Source organism: Thalassophryne amazonica, chromosome 13, assembly GCF_902500255.1.
Source record: "Thalassophryne amazonica chromosome 13, fThaAma1.1, whole genome shotgun sequence".
Lineage (NCBI taxonomy): Eukaryota > Metazoa > Chordata > Actinopteri > Batrachoidiformes > Batrachoididae > Thalassophryne > Thalassophryne amazonica.
This window is the reverse complement of record NC_047115.1, coordinates 35,504,438-35,529,297: the sequence shown is the minus strand read 5'-3', so window position 1 is coordinate 35,529,297 and position 24,860 is coordinate 35,504,438. Positions and strand designations below refer to the sequence as shown.

Genomic DNA, 24,860 nt, shown 5'->3' with positions numbered 1-24,860 from the left:
GAGTCCCTGTCTGTCTCATAACACACCTGTCACTGTGTGTACCGCTTCATGTCAACATTCAACAACTCCTGCTTCAAGAAAAGTGTTTCAAACCAGAGTCCATACAAATACTTTTAATCAGATTCATAACCGTACAGGGCCTTAGAGTATTATGTTAAAATCACTTCATAGTAAGGGTGTAAATGATAAATATAGCCTGTTAGCCTGTTTATGCTAAGCATCACAGCAGCAAAACTACACCACTAACTTGTCACTCAACCATAAAATATGACATGTAAACACAACAAAGTGACCAAAATATGCCTAAACTAAAATTTGAATATCTTATTTAATTACCTTGTTGGGACTTTAAATTGTGCTGCTGTTTGGTCCAAGTGTCCCGTTGACTGACGCTCGCTAATTTGGAGCTACGTCACCTCACGTGACGTCATGACGGCGTTTGCAGTAGCATCGCGGGAGACGCAGCTGTTCCAAAGCACACGTGGATGTTTGAAACTACAATACCGACTGTTTTGAAATGTTTAAGACACTCAAAAACTCATACTATGGTAAGGTAATGTGGCTGAGAGGACACTGGTTTTGGCGATTTAACGAAACAGGACAGCAGCAGGAAAAAAAAAAAAGTGATTCTCAGTATTATGTTTGTATCAAGCTTTAAAGAAAATTGCTTTAGTGGTAAATAAAAACAAATTAAAAGGTGTTAAAATATTTACACAAAGTTACTTTATTATTAATTAACTATTTCAAAAGTGAGGGCAATATTCACCTCTATCATTAAACAAGATACAACTCGTAATAATAAAATGTGCTAATTTTATGCCGCTTGTCCACGTTCGTGACCGTAGACCAAGCAGCTCATCCACACATCCCAGCATGGAATGTGTAGCAAAGTCCTTCAACACTTACTGCGAGATCCTGACGCATTCTTAAACCAGCTGGGAGATCTAAACCCAACAATATATCCCAGATCTTCCTCAAAATCTCCTCCCAGTTGGACGTACCTGGAAGACTTCCCCAAGGAGACTACCAGGGGGTCATGGTCATGTCTATAAGGGACACTTTCCTACTACCTATGTACACCGTGGTATCCAGCGACAGCACTGCATTCAGAACCCTTGGACATTCATAAATATGAGACGTAAAAACAAGTGCTTGCATGAGATTACCTCAGTAATTTGACTACGCTAACATCATCTTTTGGACCAAATGAAAGTCTGTTTTTGGTCAAGTGGTGCTGGTAGCTTAACTAATTGTACACAGAATGTGCAGCATGTATGTAGCAGTAAAGGCTTGTTAAAAATTTTCAACATTAGCAATGTTGTATCAGTTGCAAAGGGCGCCTCCATGGCTGCAACGTTAACTCCGGTACCTCGAATTGCTCAATTTCCTCACTAGTTTCCAAGTGAAAATTATGGACCGATTTAGTTCAAGGCATTCTTCCCCAAGCTAGAGGTCAATCTCAGAACTTACAAGGGTTCTGAACACAAGCATAATCGCCAACAGGCATCATGGTTTTAAAAGGACTTACTGCTCTATGATGTCACAAAGGGTAGTAAGAATTGTCTTCTCCACTACAACCCCTGGCAAAAATTATGGAATCACCGGCCTCAGAGGATGTTCATTCAGTTTAATTTTGTAGAAAAAAAGCAGATCACAGACATGACACAAAACTAAAGTCATTTCAAATGGCAACTGGCTTTAAGAAACACTATAAGAAATCAAGAAAAAAAAGATTGTGGCAGTCAGTAACGGTTACTTTTTTAGACCAAGCAGAGGAAAAAAATATGGACTCACTCAATTCTGAGGAATAAATTATGGAATCACCCTGTAAATTTTCATCCCCAAAACTAACACCTGCATCAAATCAGATCTGCTCGTTAGTCTGCATCTAAAAAGGAGTGATCACACCTTGGAGAGCTGTCGCACCAAGTGGACTGACATGAATCATGGCTCCAACACGAGAGATGTCAATTGAAACAAAGGAGAGGATTATCAAACTCTTAAAAGAGGGTAAATCATCACGCAATGTTGCAAAAGATGTTGGTTGTTCAGTCAGCTGTGTCTAAACTCTGGACCAAATACAAACAACATGGGAAGGTTGTTAAAGGCAAACATACTGGTAGACCAAGGAAGACATCAAAGCGTCAAGACAGAAAACTTAAAGCAATATGTCTCAAAAATCGAAAAATGCACAACAAAACAAATGAACGAATGGGAGGAAACTGGAGTCGTCTGTCACCGAACTGTAAGAAACCGCCTAAAGGAAATGGGATTTACATACAGAAAAGCTAAACGAAAGCCATCATTAACACCTAAACAGAAAAAAAACAAGGTTACAATGGGCTAAGGAAAAGCAATCGTGGACTGCGGATGACTGGATGAAAGTCATATTCAGTGATGAATCTCAAATCTGCATTGGGCAAGGTGATGATGCTGGAACTTTTGTTTGGTGCCGTTCCAATGGGATTTATAAAGATGACTGCCTGAAGAGAACATGTAAATTTCCAGTCATTGATGATATGGGGCTGCATGTCAGGTAAAGGCACTGGGGAGATGGCTGTCATTACATCATCAATAAATGCACTAGTTTACGTTGATATTTTGGATAATTGAAAGGATGTTTGGGGATGATGAAATCATTTTTCAAGATAATGCATCTTGCCATAGAGCAAAAACTGTGAAAACATTCCTTGCAAAAAGACAGATAGGGTCAATGTAATGGCATAGGGTCAATATCAACGAGCAGATGTGATTTGATGCAGGTGTTAGTTTTGGGGATGAAAATTTACAGGGTGATTCCATAATTTTTTCCTCAGAATTGAGTGATTCCATATTTTTTTCCTCTGCTTGGTCTAAAAAAGTAACAGTTACTGACTGCCACAATCTTTTTCTTGATTTCTTATAGTGTTTCTTAAAGCCAGAAAGTTGCCATTTGAAATGACTTTAGTTTTGTGTCATGTCTGTGATCTGCTTTTTTTTCTACAAAATTAAACAACTGAATGAACATCCTCCGAGGCCGGTGATTCCATAATTTTTGCCAGGGGTTGTAGATGGAACCAATAATGCCCATCACCCCAGAGGACACATTCACTGTCTGCTCACCCCAAACCCTGTTCCGCAAGTGGAATAAACTGTACCCCATAAAAATGTTGTGCATTTGCTTTATTTTCTGTAACTTAGCAAAAAATGAAACTGACATATTTTTAAGCACTTTATTGAATCACTTCAGAGACAAAGGCCTGGTATCTATTTCACACACAGCTGCTGATGTGCAAATGAGCACAAGGACCAACACAACCAACACAATGATGCAACTGTCACATTTGAACGTGCAGGAAATGCAGCTACTCATTTACCTCTTTATAAGGGTTTGACAGTCTGACACATAGAGCATCAAAACGTGACAGTCAGAGATGACAAAATATATTTTTCCAGAGTTTATGTGGTCAAAGTGTGCAGGTACCATGAGTGCCCAGGAACATGGACAGCGTGTCTGCGCCCACAACCACACCTGAGTGATGTAAAAATCCAGGCCTATGTAGCTATGAAACAACCTAGCTGCATGGTTTTTAACAGAAAACCAAGCTATATTTGATAAATAAGTGAAAGTTTATTAGCCAAGACACACAGTAAGTGCTTTCTACATTTCCTCCCTTCTGCATGATCTAACCCAATCTGTGAGAAAAGCTTCAAACCCAGACTCAGCTTTGGTCACTCCCATCAGTCTATTGGTTCCTAAATAAATTTCATTTTCAAGTATGCCTTTAAAGGAGGAGCTTTGCCTTCTGTTCCAGTACATTACTTCTTCTGACAGTACCACCATTTGTCCACTGCAAATGGAAATTGTAAAAAAAAAAGAAAAAAAAAAAAGATTAGTACTCAAGAACAGAAGATTTTTAATAATCCATGCATTACATTAAAAACAAAATTCTACCTATTGATGGAATAGCTTCTTCTGCTCCACAAGGAGGTGTCTTAAAAAAAAAAAAAAAAAAAAACAGTCCAACAGTTAGGAAATAATTCTCAAAGATTAGTTTACAATACCATTGTGATCATAGTGTTCCTTACTTTATAAACTTCACCAGTTGCTTCATCTGCTGAGAGGGAGAAAGAACTGTCGGCAGCTGAAATGCACGTGTTTTTGCTGTCGTGGGCAATAAAAATAAACAAAAAGCACATCAGCATATTGTATTTATTTCTATGCAAATGCAGTCAAAGGGGCAAGAGACATTTGTGTTTACCAGCTGATTTCACCGGCATTTGCCTTCTGATCAATGAGGTCTTTCCAGGATACGTGATTGCTCTTGATGACTTCAACAGCAAAATCCTGAAACAAGAAGCAATAAAGCAAAATTTAAAGCTACAAGGCGAGTTTACTGCCATCTAGTGTTGAGGTTGCATTTTGTTTCCCTTCACTTTTTGCTTCTTTGGTAACAGGGATTCACGCTCCCTTGCAATAAGAAATATGTACGCGTACATGCCTCTATTTCACACAAATGAGGGTACTAAAAGTTGTTATCCTGCCCTAGCAATCTGTGTACAGGGGAGCAACCACTGATTCCGCTTTTTTCCCTCCAGTCTTAAAGCCACGTTGCAAAATGCGAAAGATGGCATAAACATGTTCTTTTTGGACTACAATATTAAAGTGGCCACTGTGAGGGCGCCCGCTCCTATGTAGATGTGAAGGATTCATTCCAAGTTTGTGAAAACAGGTCGATCCACTGATGCAGTTAATTATACACTAATTGAACACACATTAAGAATGCCATATTACATTACATATTACATCCCGATGGGATGTGCTCGGAACACTTCTGTTCCGAGCACATCCCATCGGGAGGAGGCCCTGGGGAAGACCCAGGACACGCTGGAGGGACTACGTCTCGCAGCTGGTTTGGGAATGCCTCGGGGTTCCCCCGGAGGAGCAGAAGGAGGTGTGTGTGGATCGGGAGGTCTGGGCGGCTTGGCTTGAGCTGCTGCCCACGCGACCCAACCTCGGATGAAACGGAAGAAAATGGATGGATGGATATTACATTTCTGGGGAAAAAAAAACAACTTATTCCTACACATTGCAGCTTTAAGGTGCCCTGACCCTTGCACAACTTTGATGGACACACGGTGTCGTACAGGAGAGTAAACTCATCTTTAACAGGTGTAGATTGAAAGTGAGAGGGGCGCCAGTGCGTGCAACTGCGCCAAGAGATTTTAAAGTGTTCAAAAAAAAAAAATCTTTCAAGCATAAACGTTGTGCAACGTGGCGCGATCTACTCGCTAACACTACGTGCAGCTCGTCGAGTAAAGAAGTGAACAGAGCAAGTGGTTGCATGAGCGCATCGAATCAGAGCGCAGCTCGTCTGAATGATTATAACGAGATGTTAAATCTATCACAAACATACTTTTACAGCTGCACACAAGAAAGAAAGAACATGCAGCTGTTTTACCAAGCCATGACAGTGTAAACATGACAAATCATTTTTTTTTTTTTTTTTTTTAGACGGCTCTAAATGTTTTCTCCAGGTCGTTCAGCACGCGCAAATGGCTCCCACTGGAGCAGTCCTCTGTGATTCAGGAAGCGATTTGAGCCGTTTTCAGCAGCCAACTTACAGGAAAAATGATTAATCCACTACGAAATAATTATTTTATATAAGCAGCGTGGCAGCCGGTGGAACAAAGTACGGCATTCAGCTGGGAACACAGCGGATGGGATCATCACAACAATGTGGGTGCAAGTGCGCGGATCAAAGTTGTACAAGTGTCAGGGCACCTTTAGCCTTTTTTTACATGTTAAGAAATTTAAAAAGGCAAAAAATGGACTGCATTTATATAGCACTTTTCCATCTGCATCAGATGCTCAAAGCACTTTACACTAATACCTCACATTCACTTCAATGTGAGGCTGCTGCAATGCAAGGCGACCACTACACACTGGGAAAACCTAGGGGATTAAGGACCTTGTTCAAGGGCCCTTAGTAATTTTCCAGTCAGGCTGGGACTTGAATTGAGGATCCTCGAGTCTCAAGCCCAGCACTTTAACCACTAGACCATCACCTCCCCCTAGGTGATGGTCTGGAGGTGACAGGCTGGAGCCTATCCCAGCAGTCAGAGTGTGAGGTGGGGTACACCCAGGACAGGACACCAGTCTGTCACAGGGCCACAGACAGACAAAGACATTCACACCCACTCGCACACATACGGACAATTTAAAGATTCCAATCCACCTAACCCGCATGTCTCTGGATGTGGGAGGAAACCGGAGCACCTGGGGGAAATCCACACAAACATAGGAAGAACATGCAAACTCCAAACAGAAAGGCCACAGGCGGGAACTGAACCTGCGATCTTCACGCTGTAAGGCAACAGTGCTAACCCCTAAACCACCGTGCTGCCAAGCAGGAAACTGTGATATCAAATTCATGTAAATATGTTTGCGACACTAAAATGATGCAGATGAAAGCAGGTCAGATCAAATCAAGACCTTCTCTTTGAACTCCTCATTGAAAGCAAAATTGTTCTCTGGTTTCCCGTCTGGTACTTTGTACATCCTGAACCAGTTCACCGTTGCCTCCAGATAGCCAGGTTTCAGACGCTGGACATCACTAATATCTGGACAAGGACAGATGGGCACAACAAAATCAGGAATGATTTTGATTCAAAACAGTTTTTAAACTCAAAGTAAAACCAGTTCCTCCTTACTGTTGAAGTCTTGGGCTTCAGGGTCATCTACGTTGATTGCAATCACTTTCCAATCAGTCTCACCCTCGTCGATCATGGCGAGGATCCCAAGTACCTTCACTTTGATTACCTCACCAGGAGAGCCCACCTTTAAAGAAAGAAAAAAAGAAAGCAGAATGTCATTTTGTGCATTATTTTCCCTCATCACCACTACTGCCACAACCAACATCAGTCAGTGGTTTGCATCTCTCCCTTATAAACAACATGATAGATCTAGTTCCCTAGGCTATGATATGATTCAGGACCTGCACTTTTTATTATGGAACGAGTCCATACGAAGTAATCTGAAGCAATGTAGACCTTTACTGTACACAATAAATTAGAATAATCCCAAAGTAGTTCATCTTAAACTACTTCATGAAAAACCAGAGACCTTCTTTGGGTTTTTACTACTGTGCTGCAGCATATTGGTGCTGCCTCTGCACATGTTTTAGTCACCAATGGGGGGCAGCACAACATACAGTAGCAGAAAGCTCAGCATGAACGAAGTCAGCCACTGTTAGCATAGCATGAACAGCACAACATAACATTCCCATTCTGGACCGGTAGGACAATTTTCAACAAGCTATGAACTAAACATCAAGTTCAAACAACTACATTTACTGTGTATGTTATACTGCCGACTGCTATCAGACGTGAATTAGTTTTTATGTTGCAAAGTCAAACATTGTTGGGACAAGTCTCCTAAGTGCCTCACACCGACCATTGAACTTTTACAAGATTTTACAAACATGGTTTCATAAGTTTAAAGTCAGTCTATCAACTGGTTCATAGTAAATTTAGATCCATTCAGGGGTCCGTGTGTCACTGTAGTTTCATCTATTACTTTAAAATGGATCTGGTATTGGTTATTCATTATCCTCCTATCACTGCAGTTGGCCTCAACACCCTGATCAATAGTCACTGTGGCTGTGTGTGAGATGACCAGCTGACACATACTGTACCTTACTGCCGATTTCACAGACATCAATGGGGTCATTGTCACCGCAGCAACCAGTGATTTTATCTTTGTGTGCTGGGTCTTCCCATGTCTAATATATTAGAAAAACATTGCGTGACAATTCAACAAAAAAAACATTAAAAAAATACAGTACGCAACGTAACACGTCTTCTAAATGAGGCACAAACCTGTGGGATGGCTCCATAGTTCCAAATGTAGCCCTTATGGGGGAAAACATTGGCAACATACCGTAACTTGCCTTTCTTCACATCTTGCTTAATGGGGTTCAATCTGTCTTTTGTAGCTATCTGAAAATGATGTACACTGATGTTAATCTTTAAGATCTTGTCATTAGGAGAATGAACACACCAAATGATCATTTCATTTCTTGACAGACGACTCATGGTAGCAAATTTACAAACAGCAGCTTCAACTCTGAATTCAATGTACAGTAACAAAAAATTGCAACTCCCTCGTTCTCCCTTTTCAGCATAGGACTTCTTGGATTACTTTGAGAAGAAAATAGAAGGCATTAGGTTGAGCATATCCCAGCATGCTTTACCCCAGCCACTACACCTTGCTATTGAGGTGGGTGCTACCACTGAGGTGTTGCCTAGATTTGCAGAATTTGGTCATATTTCATCAGGCGTGCTGACAAAACTCGTAATGGCTACAAAAAGCACAACCTGTTTATTTGATCCTATACCAACAAAACTGTTCAAGGACCTGTGGCCCATTCTTGGGCCGACTGTGGTGGAAATTATTAATCTCTCATTAACTTCTTGATCTGTTCCTAAATATTTCAAATCTGCAGTGATTAAACCATTACATAAGAAATATAATCTTGACCCCAGTGTATTGAAAAACTATAGGGCAATATCAAATCATTGTGGGATTACTGGAAGTGAATGCATGGTTGACGTCACACCTGTCCAGTCGTTCTCACTTTTGTGTACAGTAACACTACCTCTAACCTTAGTGACATGAAATTTGGGGTTCCACAGGGATCTGTCTAAAGCCCACTGCTTTTCTCCCTTTATATAGCACTACTTGTGTATATACTTTGGCATTTTGGGATTGCCTTTCACTGCTATACTGATGATACTCAATTGTACATGCTGGTAACTGCTAGTAATCCCATCCACATAAAATCCTTAGAAGATTGCCTTGCTTTAGTGAGAAGCAGGATGTGTAGTAACGTCCTATTTTTAAACTCTGATAAGACTGAAATGATGGTTCTTGGTCCAACGAGACATCGACATCAATTTGACCAGCTAGCGCTTAGGCTAGGTTCGTGTGTCATACATCATATTGACAAAAATTACAATGATTTTGACAAAAAACAAAAATTACCTTGGGTAATTTTTGATTTTCACAAAAATCAAAAATTAACTTGGGTAATTTTTGATCCAGCGTTGTCCTTTGACCTCCACATTAGAGGTATTACAAGGACTGCTTTCTTCCATCTGCAAAATATAGCAAAGATTTGTCCCATCCTGTCTATGGCTGATATTGACACCCTGATTCATGCATTTGTCTCTTCTAGATTGGATTATTGCAATATTCTATTTTCTGGTTTACCGCAGTCCAGCATTAGGGATTGGTTCAAAATGCTGCTGCCAGACTTTCGACACGAAGCAGAAAGTTTGACCACATTACACCCATTTTGCCATCTCTTCACTGGTTTCCTGTTTCTGTGAGATCAGATTTTAAGGTTCCGTTATTAGCCTATAAAATTGTTCATGGACTGGCACCTCCCTACCTAGCTGATTTAATTAAACCCTACGTACCGGCCGGGGTTTTGCGTTCGCAGGATGCAGGACTACTTTGTGTCCCTAGGGTGAATAAAATGTCTGTGGGTAACACAGCTTTCTCTTATTGTGCCCCCGTTTTGTGGAATGGTCTCCCTGCGTCAACAAAGCAGTCAGATTCTGTGCAGACATTCAAATCCAGACTTAAGACGCACTTATTTCCCTTTCCTATGGCTAGCATATTGGCATATTATGTTACTATGCTTTTTACTTTTTTAAACTCTTTTATTGTGCTTTTTTAATCTTTTAATTCATTTTAATTTGTTTTCTGAATTGTTTTGTGTGAAGCACCTTGAGGCAACTGTTGTGATTTGGCGCTGTATAAAATGAATAAATTGAAATGACTCCAAACTTGTCAATCTGTTTCAAACATTTTAAAATCAGGCAGCGTAAATCTGAATGTGAACACAGGCACAAATCCTGTAACAGTTTTGGTGAAGATGGTGATAAATACATTAACATTACGGTCAAGCTAAAGGCCAAAGTACTTTATTTGTAAGAAATTGGACTTTAAAATGGTATGACGGTGTTTTTGTCATCATCTAGTGTTGTTACAGACTGCAATCAAACCAATAACAGCCTCCTCTGAGCTGTCTGTGAAGGTTCTCAGTCATGCAGGTAATGGGATCCAAGTCGGTTGAATCAGGACAAGTGGACTTATTTAATTCCTTGAAGACATTTCCCTCTTCATCCAGAAAAGCCTCATTAGTTCTAACTGGAGCAGTGAGAGCCTCCTGTGCGTGCTACAAACCTAAAACAGACTTATCTATAGAGTGGAGCACTGGCTGGTATCATGATTATAGATTAGGTAACTGACATTACTATTATTGTTTAGTGATAACTACAACTCTAAAGTTAGTGAATCATAAAGCACACATAGCTAGTGAACTATGCACCACTAATTTTAATGTACGTATTCTAATGTCTAACAGTATGTAGGAGTAACGTGCAAGTCCACGTAGACAGCTGCACAATCCTCGCTGGCTCAGCTGCGCAGGGACAGGCACTCAGGACTGCGCATAAATGTGCAGTTTTTGTAAACATGTGGATTTTCTTGCACAACCCATCCCACATCCTTTTTGAGAACACGTTACAAGATATTGAATGGTTTCAAACAGAAACTTCACCACTAGATGGGATTGAAAACTTCATGTTACAGTCAAAAAAGGTTTTCGGACATAGTTTGTAATACAATCAAAAAAATAAACTCATCATTCAATCAATTTAATCAGCTTATAAAGCGCCAAATCACAACAAAAGCTGACTCAAGGTGCTTCACACAGAACAGTTCAATATAAAATAAATAAGTAAAAATTTTAAAATTCAAATACATAATTAAAAACAAGTAAGAGAATAAACAAGATTAAAAAATAAAAGCTATTCATAAGAAAGAGAATAAACATAGGTTTTAAGTTTTGACTTAAAAATGTCCACAGACTATGACTGCCTCATGGTTGCAGGAAGACCGTTCCACAGAGCGGGTACACGATAAGAAAAAGCTCTTTGACCGGCTGACTTCTTCAGCCTGGGAACACGGAGTAGTACCACATCCTGCGACCGCAAAACCTGGGCCGGCACGTAGGGTTTCACCAAATTGGCCAGATAAGATGGCACCAGTCCATGAACAACTTTATAAGTCAATAACAAAACCTTATAAATCTACTCTCACAGAGACAGGAAGCCAGTATAAAGATGGCAAAATGGGTGTGATATGTTCAAATCATTATCATCATAAGATGCAAATGCTCAAACTAAATGTGATTTGAGAGTCCTACCTCCATCTTTGCATTTGTCCATCGTGGTACTTCAACAACCATGTGAAAGATATTCTGTAAAAAGAGAAACAGCCATCAAACTTTAAATCGTCCACAGCATCATATCAGTAGAATAATTAGTGTGACATAGTATACTATGTAGGCTTTAGGCTAGATCAGGGCTGTGAAATGAAAATTGTGAAATCTGAGGAAAATTTGCAGGGGGTCTGGGGAGCGTAGCCCCCCTGGAGCTTGGGTCTCGGGCCCCATAGGATCCCAGAAACCAAATTAATTTTTTATTTAATGATACATTTTCAGACTCTCCTGGAAGAAAAAAATCTAAAAATTAGTGCACATTTAAGTGATCCTATATTCAACCTTTCATTTGAATTGTCAATGATAATGTTGAAATAACAGAATATGACATGGAAGTAGGACCTGTAAAGATTTTCCTTTTAATTGTAAACTAAATTACGCATCAACTTAGAACAGTTACACTACGCACAATTTATGAAGACTGAAAAGACTGTTAAAGTATTTCAAAAAACACAGCTAAAGCTTGTAGAATATTCTGAAAAATCATGGTAAAATATTAACATACCTTATTGTAAAAAAAAAAAGCCACATATTCTTGTGTAAATCCACTCAAAGCCAGTGTCTTTTTCCCGTGAAAAAAAGTCTACATTAATAAAAACTCATTTACATTCTTGTGCAAATTCATGTAAATCCATTATTCAAAGCCACAATCTTTTTTCCAATAAAAGAAAGCCTAGATTAATGAAAGAAAAGTCACATAATCTTGTCTAAAATCCTGTTTGAACACGTTTATTTTCCAGAGAGAAAAAGTTCTTACCGTGTTTAATGAGGGCACAGCTCATTTTTCCCGTTGTTTCAGGTGTGTTCATGAAGCCAGCGACAATTCCACAAATTCTTGTCCTTATCAGACTTTTTCAAACCATCTTTCTTGCCATCTTCCCTCTGTCCGGCATTGCTCCGTGACACAGACATGCTGCAAAATTCTTCTTTTAAAAACTTGAGAGCTCTAAAAGTTTGCGATATCCACATGCTACGTTTAGTTTAAGTATCTCACAGGAGCCACACAGCGTCACCGTAGGAACCAACCAGTCCTGCTTTACAACAAGTGTCGTAACAGCCAGGCTTTGAGTGGCATTTATCCTCTGCGAAGTTCCATGGATCTGAGGAAACTGATTTGTATCTGTAACACACAGATCAGTGTCCGCAAACTTATAAAACTTGTATGATGTTGTAAAAAAAAAAAAAAAAAAAAAAAAAAAAAACGCTTTGCGATAGACATTTTAAAGACAATTACAGAGTACAACACTAACACCCCCCCTCCTCCACATGATGAAATCTGCGGAATTTCACGGATCTGCTGAGTTTTTACAGCCCTGCTAGATCTAAACATTAGAAACAAAGAAAAAGACAAGCCCATTTCAAACTACAAGCAACTTCAAAACCACATACAGGCTCAGACAGACAAAGCAAGAAGGAAGATGTGTCACTTCACATGCATTCATAAAAAAAATCTTTCCTGCAGGACTGTGTGGCGGTGTGATCATGCAATTTAATTTTTAAAACAATTACTGTGAAACTAGCAGCACACTAATGGTTCACTTCTCTGATATAGCTGACTTGTGCAGAAACAGTGTCTCAAAGACAACCACACCTGCTCCTAATCCATCATCAATCCATAATCCACATCTGTGGAATATGATGTAAGTAAAACAAAGTTGTATTTTCAATTTGATCTGGTGCACCAACATTAACCAGATTACAGTGAGTTTGGACTGGTTACATGCTCTCTTCATTACAAGATGACATCATTTATGGTTTTCAACAGGGATGCATCAGTACACAAAAATTACTGTTCGATGTGTGCAATGGGTTTGAGTTCATGATTGTACACATTTTCAGTAAGGTGGGAACACTAAACTGCTTATTTTTAATTAGCCAAGAGATTTATTAATACATCATGAATACTGTTTAGCTTTAAACAACCTTAGCTATTATATTATATTGTACCATATTTATTGTATATGTTGTTTATTACTCTTAATATTTAAATATAGTTATATATATCAGGCATTGACATTAAGCTTTTTAGTGTACTTGTCCATAGGACAAGTAACCCTGGCGGTTTACTTGTCCTATAGGAAAAGCTGGTTGTCCGGACAAGCGAGCGCCGCAGGCGCGAGACGTGTGAAGCGTGCCAAAGGCACGCGATACATACGCCAATGGCACATGTCACCTAGGGGTGTCTGGGGGCATGCTACTGTGGAAGTACTGAAATTACACTTTTTCATAAATTGCTTCTCTCCTGTGTGGGTGGTAAAATTGAATTTCCAAAAAAATACATTTTATTGCATATTGCATGCATAGCCTCTTGCCTTTTAATCTGTTAACCAAGACATAATGTTTCTCTCCTGTGATTGTTCATAATTGGGGGAAAAATTAAAATAATTGGTAAATGCCAATATGCATCTGCTTCTCTCCTGTGTTTTCTGAATTCATCACTGTTCAATGCATGATCATTTGCCAGTATGTATTTTATAAAGCAAATCAAATTATTTTATTTCAACATTTAAAAATGCCTTACTGGTCCGCAATTGAAGGAAAACCCCGACAGACATGGCAGTATATTGTGTTGTCCTCTTCCTTGTGCCATGGATAATCCTGTGTCCAGCTACTCACAAACTTCCTTTCTCTTCATACGTCTTCTTTGAAGCTTCTACACTTGCAGGGGTTGATGCTTTGCATTTGACTGGTGTTTTCCATGGTATCTGGCCTGGTTTTGGAGGTTTTAGAAAAGACATTCTGCTCAATATATTCTTCAAAAGGCGTGTTAATCGATGCGATGTTCATTATCTAATGTTTCCCGCCACAGCATCTTGCAAGAAGATGCTACGAACGCACACTCCATACAGTGGTCTCATGCACACATGATACAGGGTTCTCCCCAGAAATTTTTAGCATAGCAGTGCTGTTGACAATTATCGCCCGAGCTGGTGCGTGTTGCGAGTCACTGACTGGTTTTAGATGCATTGAAAGCAAGAATAATAGACAAAAAATTTACACTTATGTTGTAATATCAAAGTTCTTTTTTGTATTTTTCTGTCTATGTTAAGAAAATAAATGACACTGAAAAGTTTAAAAACATATTAATATTTGATGGACATAACATTTGCTCTCTTCTTTAAAAATGACACACTGTACCTTTAGTCCATTAAGAGTCCAGGCAGAGTTTTTCTGTCATGTTGATATATATATATATATATATATATATAAAACCACTAATTGTCTTGTTTGAACAAGAGCTAAATCTGGACTGATTTGATTGTCAAATGAGAATCAAATTTATTGCCAAGTAAGTTCTCACATACTGTACAAGTAATTTGATCTGGTGTCATAAAAAAACAATAATAAAAAGAAAATGAAAAAAATATTTCTGGAAGAAGTAAAGGAGTAAATCTGCTTTAAAGATGAATCCTGGATGAAAAACTTTCTGAATCAGTTTTTCACACTTTACTGTTTCACTGAGGCTGTGTGGTGAAGATGATCGTTTATTAAAATTGTTTCGCTGCTTTTTTACGTCTAATAAACTTTTTCCTCCTCCTTCCCTCTCTCTCTCTCTGTCTCTCTCTCTCTGTCTGTCTGCGGGGTAGGGGGGAGCGGCCAGTGCAGCACAAACAGCCTGGCTGTATTTTAGAAAAACGACCTGATAGCAGGGCAGAGTGTGACGGCGCTGTCAGAACACTGTGGCGTGGCGCCATTGTTCCATTGTCTGGGGAGAACCCTGTGTTATCATGTTTTCCAATTGTCCGCTGCGTGGAGTGTGGCAGGAAAAACCGGAGACGCTTTCTTGCGAGGTGCGAGAAGAATTTGAACGTTTTAAACCAATAAAAAAAAAAAGCCTCTTGTCCGGTCGGACAACGATTTAGAGCTATTGCTTGTCCGATCACATTTTACACTTGTCCCGGACAATCGGACAAGCGTTAATGTCGATGGTAGTATATGATGTCTTATCTTTCTTATGTCTTATTGTTTATTATTATATATATACTTTTTTCTTGAGCCGCTTGGGTGAGTAGGGAGAGTTCCCATGGGATAAAAAAAAAGCTTTTCAACCTACCATCCCTGGTTATCAAGACCAGGCACCTAAGTGGCTCTACTCTACTCTATTTTACTCTTCCTTTTTAGATATTTAGATATACCTTAGTATACTAGCATAGTTCCACCTTAGAATTGGAATATAATATGAGATATACCTTACTGAATTTTCATGTGAATAAAAACCTTAATTTTCCTGCTAACTCATCTTAAACATTTTGTACAATGAAAGTTAACATTACATACTAATGATAATAATGTCTCTTCAGTATGTCTGAAACACTTCCACAAATACCATTAATTGTTTAGTGAAGATAAGATGGTGAGATACTGACACAGCCCTGAGCAAACAAAGTGTAAAGGTCATCTACTTTGTAAATAGACTTTAAACCTCAGTTACAGCAGAGCTTTACATAAAATGGGCTCGAAGGACTCTGATGAAGATGTAACCTCACAGTGAAACATTAGTCACTAGCCATTTTTAATGCACCTTTAAATAAACAATATAATCACATAGATATCTATGTTGCACCGGAGTTCCTTTACTCTACATGGTTTTGTCCTGACCTGGTTGCACTGGATTGTTGTGGTTGGCAGAAGCATGGAGAACCTTCTTTTTTCTACTTGGGCTCAATGTCTGTATGCAAGGCTGGTGTAAGATTTTGGACAGATTTTGAGCGCGCACACACATTAACACACAAATACAGTCAACATAGTTGAAGTAACAAGTTCTAGTTTACCTGATTTTCATCTGCATACATTGGAATGTCATGGAATGGTGAGATGTACTTTCCTTCAGCATTTTCTGTGAAATACGATTAAAAAAATGTGAATATGGTTTTACACACAAGCTGCTCTGCTTTCCCATGCAAAAACATATTGATGAATCACAGGCAAGCATTTTATTACAGATTACTTTGCCATTCAATGGCCTGGTGAGCTTTGAAAATAATTGATTTATGCAGGTTTTCCACTGGCCACACAACACATACAGAAACTCAATTCAAGAACAGACTTGTGGCTTCACCTGTAATTGTGCATGAAGGAGTTACAAGAAACTGAAAATGAAACTGTTGCTTCTAGTCCAATCACAATCATATATACCAGACCATCAAGTAAGTGAGTTTATCAAAAGCTTTTTTAATACAAAATGCTGTCATCTCACCAACTCTAAAGTTTTATCATTTTTAAAGCACGACCTGATGGAGTACCTTACGAGATTTTGAGAAACAACTTCCTTCTCCAGTAAACATGACCCAGTTCAGGAAAGACTAAAAGCAGTGGTGTAATCTTATAAATCAAACCAGCTTATTCTGTAGCAGGTACCACAGGCAGAAGCTGCCCGTTAGAAAACAAATGCAAAGGAACACAGACTATGAAGATGTGCGAGAACAAACTCTTCCAGTATCCAGAAACAGAGTAAAATCAAAATTTTCATTCAACTCCAATATGTCACTTTCTCTGTCAAGGCATTTTTTTCTTATATACTTGTAACACACAACATTAGAACATAGTGAAATAAAGTTGATTTAAGGCAGAAGAGAAGCTGACGGAGTGCTACCCCATCAGTTCAGTTATGGTTAATGTCAGGTGTAGATTATATTTTCATTTCAAAAGAAATGAAAAAGTCACAGCTTTTGCTAAATTCATTTCACAAAATTAATGAAACCCTGAGAGCAGACTACAGGAGGCGATAGTCTAAAGGTTAAAATAGTAGGCTTGAGACCAGGGTCGGGGAGCACTAACCAATCCTAAAGGATTTCTAGAGACCTTGGAACTAGAGTGCCTTGATTAGAGAGAGTGGCATCAACTCAGAACATGGTGCCATTTTTGTTCCAACTGTGCTGAACTACTGAATGAACATTTAATGTTTTCAACATTTTTTAAAACCATTTAACCACATATAGCAACACATCCAGGTACAGGTGCTATCAAAATAAATATAAAGATAATTAAGCTATCAAATTTACAATTCATGATGATTAAGTTAATTCATTTAAAACCTGATTTATGCAGCTGCGCAGCTGTAACTCCATATCACGCAATGACGTGCGTGACAGTTTCAAAGTTCTCCATCTCTGGATTATGCTTTATTCTGGACTAATTTGACCCTCAACAAGCTTTTCTTTCTACAATCATCACCTCCAAATCAAAGACAAATTGTACATTTTCCTCTTTTATCAACTGTGCGCTGTAAATTTGTGGACTTTTCTGATCCATTTGTAATCAGCGCGCATTGTAAAAACTATTATAATATGATGGCAGACAAAGGGTTTAAAGCAGAAAATGTCCCAATCTGAACACGGTGTGAAAAAATAAACGGTGGGACTTTTAATCACAGAAATTACTCCGGTCCCACTGTCCTCAAATCGGCGAGTGTCAGAGCTGAACTTCAATTTGTACCTCTGCAACTGTGCACGTCCAGACTGCTCAGGGTTTTTAATGGAAATACATTACGATCGGATGGAACATTTTATCCGATGTGACCGAAAAATCGGTTGTACAAAATACATTATATACAGTGTTTATTACATGGAAAACAACACAAAAACTTTGGGACTTTTTTGTCCAGTGACAGCGAATATCTGGTTCATACAATGACGGTTTAGGTGAATTTTACTGTACATGGGACTGAACAATAAATAAGCTTTGACGATGATGATGGCTTCCATCTCACACAGCTGACTTTAGTTTCCCAAATTTTTCTTCTGTTCAGATCTGAATGGAATCTGTACATCTTGACTCATCATGTCGCCACTCTATCAAAGCACACTACTCGGAATCACGCAACCTCAGGGCCGGTAGAAGGGAGATGATCTCTGTACCACATGTATTAACATCACACATTTTGGTCCATATCTCCCTTAATATTTGTCCTATCGACCTAATTTTGTGTGTGTGTGTGTGTTCATGTAATTCTCTTCAAGAATTATGTGTTGAATTTTATTGACAGCACACTAAAAAAATGTAGCAAATCCTGAAAAAAAGGGGTAAATTTGTGGTCTCTGAAAGGTCCGCCCCTAAAAATCGGTCCGCCTTTTGCATCAGCGCATGTGTCATTTTGGACCACAGCAGCACGTCTGAGACGGAGTCTCTTCAGCCAAAGCAATCAAATGGATTAATGGGATTATTAACCATCAGATGATAAAGGTAAAACCTCTTAAGTCATTCTAAAGTCAGTTTTAAGCAGAAACTCCGCGAAATGCAGTGACACATTGAAATGTCCGACATGCAGTGAATGCATCAGCTAGCAGCTCATTTAGCCACAGTGCTCTAATCGCTTCTGGTGCCTTTTATGATGAAATAATGCTGAATTTGTGGATTGTTGTAAAAAAAAAAGCTTCAGATTATCTGTCGCTGAGCTAGATGATGACTGGTGTGCAGTTTGAAGCAGAAACGAGGTGTTAACCCGTGAATGGCATCATGAACCGCGTCATCGGGGGACCGATTTTTAGGGGGACCGTTCAGTCGGCGACACCGGCTGCCAAAAAGTCTAGATCCTGTAGTCAGTGTAGTGTCAGTGGGCGATTCTTTAACTACGGGCACTATTGGCCTTGTAAATGTAATTTCCACCACACCAATGCCTTACAATATAAAGCGCCTTGGGGCAACTGTTTGTTGTAATTTGGCGCTATATACATGTGCTCTGATGTCACTGTTTATCTCCATAGAAACTACCCAAACAATCTTTCATACAAACTGTTTAAAGGGACATTACAGTGTTGTGGTGGAAATTACAGCAATAATGTGGGACAACTACATTTTGTTTAAAAAAATCACAACAGTTGTATGACACTGAATACCCCAATTATGTTTTGATTATTTTACTGATATTTTATAACATTAGAAAAAACGTTTCTTTACCATTCATTTTTATCATTGAAGATCAAAAGTCTGGGTGTGGGACAAGCACAAAACGGCAATATTTGCATATAATGATGCTGAAAAAAGGTGAAAAAGTCATCATAGACTACTAGAACAAATTTCTTAACACACGTTCATTGTAAAGATAACTATAAAAGTGTGAAATTTCCCCTTTTTTCTGTTTTTCATACAATATGATCAAAGGACATAAGTGCCCGTAGTCTAAGAATCACCCCAGTGCTATTACATGTTAACATTCTTTACACAGTGACTATCAACTCAGTGATGTATGCCAGGCTGACTCAGTTAAAATGAAATTTTGGTACAATTTACCCCTTTTCGGTGTGCTGTTAATAAAATTCAATATATGATTCTTGAACAGAATTAAGTGAAGCACACATTTTAAAAATTAGCAGGATAGAACAAATATTAAGGGCCATATGCACCAAAAGGTATGGCATTAATACATGTGGTACAGATATTGTAGTGGTTCGGAAATTGTAGTGGTTCTGCTGGTACTGAGGCCGTGTGGTTTTGAGGTCTTCAGACACCTCCCAAACTTGCTCTCAGTGTGCAGCTAAGCAAGTGTGCATGGCATGAATGGATGAATTTGAGGCGTCATTGTAAAGCACTTTGGGCTTCTGTTTCCTACTGAAAAGCACTGTAGAAACGGTCATCTATTGTGAGAACAAACGAGGAGACCTCACCACCCTGAGTGCCACAGAGGTGCCACCTGCCAATGACACTACAAGGACCGAATGAAGGGATGAATGGGTGTGTGACACTGTGCGGCCTAATCGGCCCAGCCAGTTGGCAGCATTCCAAAGAATTTATGTTCAGACATTAACCAAAAAGTGGAGATTTACAGTGTCGAAATTAACCCATACTGACACGTGGGATTCTGCCGCCGGCCCGTGGGTATCGCGCGACCACAAAGAATCAAACAGAAACAAACTTCCATACTGTTTCGGTCGTTTACTCACTGAAGAACAAGCGGTAGCTCAGAGTGTTCAGGTTGCCCCTCACTTCCACTGAGAAACTCATGTTTGAGCGCAGATTTATTACTTCACAATGAACGGCGGCGCAAATGAAACGTACGCTGATGTCTGACGTAACACAAGGGGAAAAAAAAAGCGCAGTGCGCCTGCGCACTGAGCAAATGATGCATTCACGGACAATATGAAAAATCCTAAACAGTGTAATCATAATTGCGTCATTCAATGTGCTTGTACTATTGACCCTTTGAGCTTGTGTCCTCAATAAAGTCGATCTATCTATCTGTCATCATAATACAGTAATAATAAGTATAATTATGCTGTTTAAAATGCAGCTCATTGTGTTTTACATTGAGATTAAATCTGAAAATAACCACAAGAGCAGAAAAAAATCATTAATGTTCACAGCTGAAAGATTAACATAAGAAAAAGAACAGTTTTTAAAAAAACATTTTGTTCTTGTAAAAAGTTATGTACATAATAATTAATATTTCATTTATTGTGTGAAGTATAAAAATGTATAAAAATACAATAAAAGCACACATCATTAGTCATAAAGTATCACAGTAAAACTCATAAATAACAGTGTAAAACCTGTAAATATCACAGTAAAAATCATCGTCAAACACAGTAAAAAATTGACAACCACAGTAAAAATCATCACAGCAAGTCATGGCACTTGGAGCATTTGCCAGATGATTAAGGAGGCAATTCCACAAAGTTACAATATTTAAAAATATGTATATTTTTGTTAGGTCATATCTGCATCTTTGCAACTCAAACATGCAAGAGTGACTCCTCAAACCTGAATAAACTCTATTTTGGAAAAAAATTTTCAGGCCTGATATTTTCAAAACCATAAACCGTCTCATAAACCTCAATCAGATCTCCACGAACCCTTCTATTTTCGAGAGTAGTAAGCCTCAATTGCTTTAATCTCTCCTTATATGGTAAATCAACCAACTATTGTGCAATTTTTGTGGCCCTCCTCTGAACTTTTTCCAATACATTTTTCTCCCTCTGAAGATGAGGGGACACAATACTCTAAATGAGGTCTGACATAACTTTTATACAAGATCAAAAATGATTCTTTGGACAAATAAGTAAAAGTTCTCGTAATCATCCCCAAAATTCTCTTTGTCTTGGCTGCGGCACTACATATATATTTGGAAAAATTTAACTTGTCATTTATAAGTACACCCAAATCATTTTCCTTTACAGTTCCCATTCATTTAATTCCATTCATTTCCTACATATAATATGTAAATCAGTGTCAGGAGCTACATGTGGGTGATAAGATCATAAAGAAATTATCATATTTACTAAAAAAACAGTAAACCAGAAGATTTAGTTGAAGTCAAATGGTTAAAAAAATGGAATCGCATTAGCTCTTCTATCCTGTGTCATTTAATACATAAAGAATTCCTGAATTCTTCCTTTTTCAAATACTATGGCAATAGTGAGCATATGGAAATTTTCCTTCCAAATATGTAATGCCTTTGTAACATATTTTACGATAAAGTCGGGAGTTTATTTTACACTCAACAAAAATATAAACGCAACACTTTTGGTTTTGCTCCCATGTTGTATGAGATGAACTCAAAGATCTAAACCTTTTTCCACATACACAATATCACCTTCTTCTTTGTCTTTCGGCTGTTCCCGTTAGGGGTCGCCACAGCAGATCAATCGTTTCCATCTCACCCTGTCCTCTGTATCTTCCTCTGTCACACCAACCACCTGCATGTCCTCTCTCAGCACATCCATGAACCTCCTCTTTGGCCTCCCTCTTCTCCTCCTGCCTGGTGGCGCCATCCTCAGCATCCTTCTCCCTATATACCCTGGGTCCCTCCTCTGCACATGTCCAAACCATCTCAATCTTGCCTCTCTGACTTTGTCTCCAAACCGTCCCACCTGAGCTGTCCCTCTGATATGTTCATTCCTAATCTTGTCCATTCTTGTCACTCCCAAAGAGAATCTCAACATCTTCAGCTCTGCCACCTTCAGCTCTGCCTCCTGTCTTTTTGTTAGTGCCACTGTCTCTAAACCATACAACATAGCTGGTCTCACTACTGTTTTGTAAACTTTCCCCTTCACTCTTGCTGATATTCTTCAGTCACAAATCACTCCTGCCACCTTTCTCCACCCACTCCACCCTGCCTGCACTCTCTTCTTCACCTCTCTACCACACTCTCCATTACTTTGAACAGTTGACCCCAAATATTTAAACTCATCTACTTTCACCACTTCTACTCCTTGTAACTGCACTATTCCACTGGGCTCCCTCTCATTCACACACATGTACTCAGTCTTGCTTCTACTGACTTTCATTCCACTTCTCTCCAAAGCATATCTCCACTTCTCCAGACTAGACTCAACTTGCTCTCTACTCTCACTACAGATCACAATGTCATCTGCAAACATCATAGTCCATGGGGACTCCTGTCTGATCTCATCTGTCAACCTGTCCATCACCACTGCAAACAAGAAAGGACTCAGAGCTGATCCTTGGTGTAATCCCACCTCCACCTTGAATGAGTCTGTCATTCCGACTGCGCATCTCACCGCTGTCACACTATTCTTGTACATGTCCTGCACTACCCTAACGTACTTCTCTGCCACTCCAGACTTCCTCATACAATGCCACAACTCTTCACCATATCATAAGCTTTTTCTAAGTCCACAAACACACAATGTAACTCTTTCTGTCCTTCTCTGTACCTTTCCAACAGTATTCTCAGGGCAAACATTGCATCTGTAGTGCTCTTTCTCGGCATGAAACCATATTGCTGCTCACAGATCTTCACCTGTTTTCTAAGCCTAGCTTCTACTACTCTTTCCCATAACTTCATGCTGTGGCTGATCAGCTTTATGCCTCTGTAGTTACTGCAGCTCTGCACATCACCCTTGTTCTTGAAAATAGGAACCAGCACACTTCGTCTCCACTCCTCAGGCATCCTCTCACTTTCCAAGATTTTATTAAACAATCTGGTTAGAAACTCTACTGCCATCTCTCCTAGACATTTCCATGCCTCCACTGGAATGTCATCTGGACCAACTGCCTTTCCACTCTTCATCCTCTTCATAGCAGCCCTCACTTCGTCCTTGCTAATCTCTTTTACTTCCTGATTTACTCTCACCACATAATCCAGCCTTTTCTCTCGCTCATTTTCTTTATTCATCAACTCTTCAAAATATTCCCTCCACCTTCTCAGCACACACTCATCACTTGTCAGCACATTACCATGTGCATCTTTTACCACCCTAACCTGCTGCACATCCTTTCCAGCTCTGTCCCTTTGTCTGACCAATCGGTACAAGTCCTTTTCTCATTCCTTACTATTCAACTTCTTGTACAGCTCGCAATATGCCTTTTCCTTTGCTTTTGCCACTTCTCGCCTTACGCCGCATCTCCTTGTATTCCTGTCTACTTTCTTCATCTCTCCGACTATCCCAAAACTTTTTCGCCAACCTCTTTCTCCTTATGCTTTCCTGGACCTCTTCATTCCACCACCAAGTCTCCTTGTCTTCCTTCCACTGTCCAGATGTCATACCCAGTACTGCCCTAGCTGTCTCCCTCACCACATCTGCAGTACTTTTCCAGTTGTCCAAAATTGCTTCCCCTCCAACTAGTGCTTCTCTCACCTGCTCGCTAAATTTCACACAATAGTCTTCCTCCTTCAGCTTCCACCATCTGATCCTTTGTTGAGCTATCACACTCTTCTTCTTCTTTACCTCTAAAGTCATCCTACAAACAACCATCCTATGCTGTCTAGTGACACTCTCTCCTGCTACCACCTTACAGTCTGTGATTTCTTTTAGCTTGCATCTCCTATAAAGAATGTAGTCCACCTGTGTGCACCTTCCTCCACTCTTATATGTTACCCTGTGCTCCTCCCTTTTCTTAAAGTAGGTATTCACCACAGCCATTTCCATCCTTTTTGCAAAATCAACTACCATCTGTCCTTCCCCATTCCTATCCTTGATACCATATCTACCCATTACTTCCTCATCACCTCTGTTCCCTTCACCAACATGCCCATTGAAGTCTGCTCCTATCACCACTCTTTCATGCTTGGGCACACTCTCCACCACCTCATCTAACACACTCCAGAAATCTTCTTTCTCCTTCATCTCACAACCTACCTGTGGGGCATATGCACTGATGATATTCATCATCACCCCTTCAATTTCCAACTTCACACTCATCACCCTGTCAGACACTCGCTTAACCTCCAACACACTTTTAACATACTCTTCCTTTAAAATGACCCCAACACCATTTCTCTTCCTGTCCTCACCATGGTACAACAACTTGTACCCACCGCCGATGCTCCTGCTCTTACTTCCCTTCCACTTGGTCTCTTGCACACACAATATGTCTACCTTTCTCCTCTCCATCATATCAGCCAGCTCTCTCCCTTTACCAGTCATACTACCAACATTCAAAGTCCCCACTCTCATTTCCACCCTTCTAGTTTTCTTCTCCCGCTGTTCGTGGCAACATTTTCCTCCTCTTCTTCGTCGTCTTCGCCCAGCAGTAGCCCAATTTCCACCGGCACCCTGTTGGGCAATAGCACCGGTGGCGGACGTTGTTAACCCGGGCCGCGACAGATCCGGTATGGGAATTCGATTC

General features: G+C 39.6%; 1 protein-coding gene across 1 annotated transcript; it reads right to left on the bottom strand.

The window, feature by feature from the left end:
• Positions 1–3,200: 3,200 nt before the first annotated feature.
• Positions 3,201–20,345, bottom strand: ppa1b (inorganic pyrophosphatase 1b). Its single transcript, XM_034184250.1, has 11 exons — positions 20,213–20,345; positions 16,106–16,170; positions 11,259–11,312; positions 7,861–7,980; positions 7,677–7,763; positions 6,694–6,820; positions 6,476–6,603; positions 4,242–4,327; positions 4,069–4,144; positions 3,935–3,974; positions 3,201–3,830 (listed from the first exon to the last, which is right to left on the bottom strand). The coding sequence occupies exons 1-11, from the start codon at positions 20,271–20,273 to the stop codon at positions 3,799–3,801; spliced, it is 876 nt and encodes a 291-aa protein (XP_034040141.1). The 5' UTR covers positions 20,274–20,345; the 3' UTR covers positions 3,201–3,798.
• Between the last annotated feature and the right edge of the window lie 4,515 nt (positions 20,346–24,860).

Bases quoted from the DNA above. Each gene is read 5' to 3' on its own strand.
- ppa1b (XM_034184250.1), bottom strand. From the start codon at position 20,273: ATGAGTTTCTCAGTGGAAGTGAGGGGCAACCTGAACACTCTGAGCTAC. The intron at 3,975-4,068 runs GTAAGGAACACT...TTTTTTTTTAAG, and splicing joins CAACTGGTGAAGTTTATAAA to ACACCTCCTTGTGGAGCAGA. The intron at 3,831-3,934 runs GTAGAATTTTGT...TTCCATTTGCAG, and splicing joins AGAAGCTATTCCATCAATAG to TGGACAAATGGTGGTACTGT.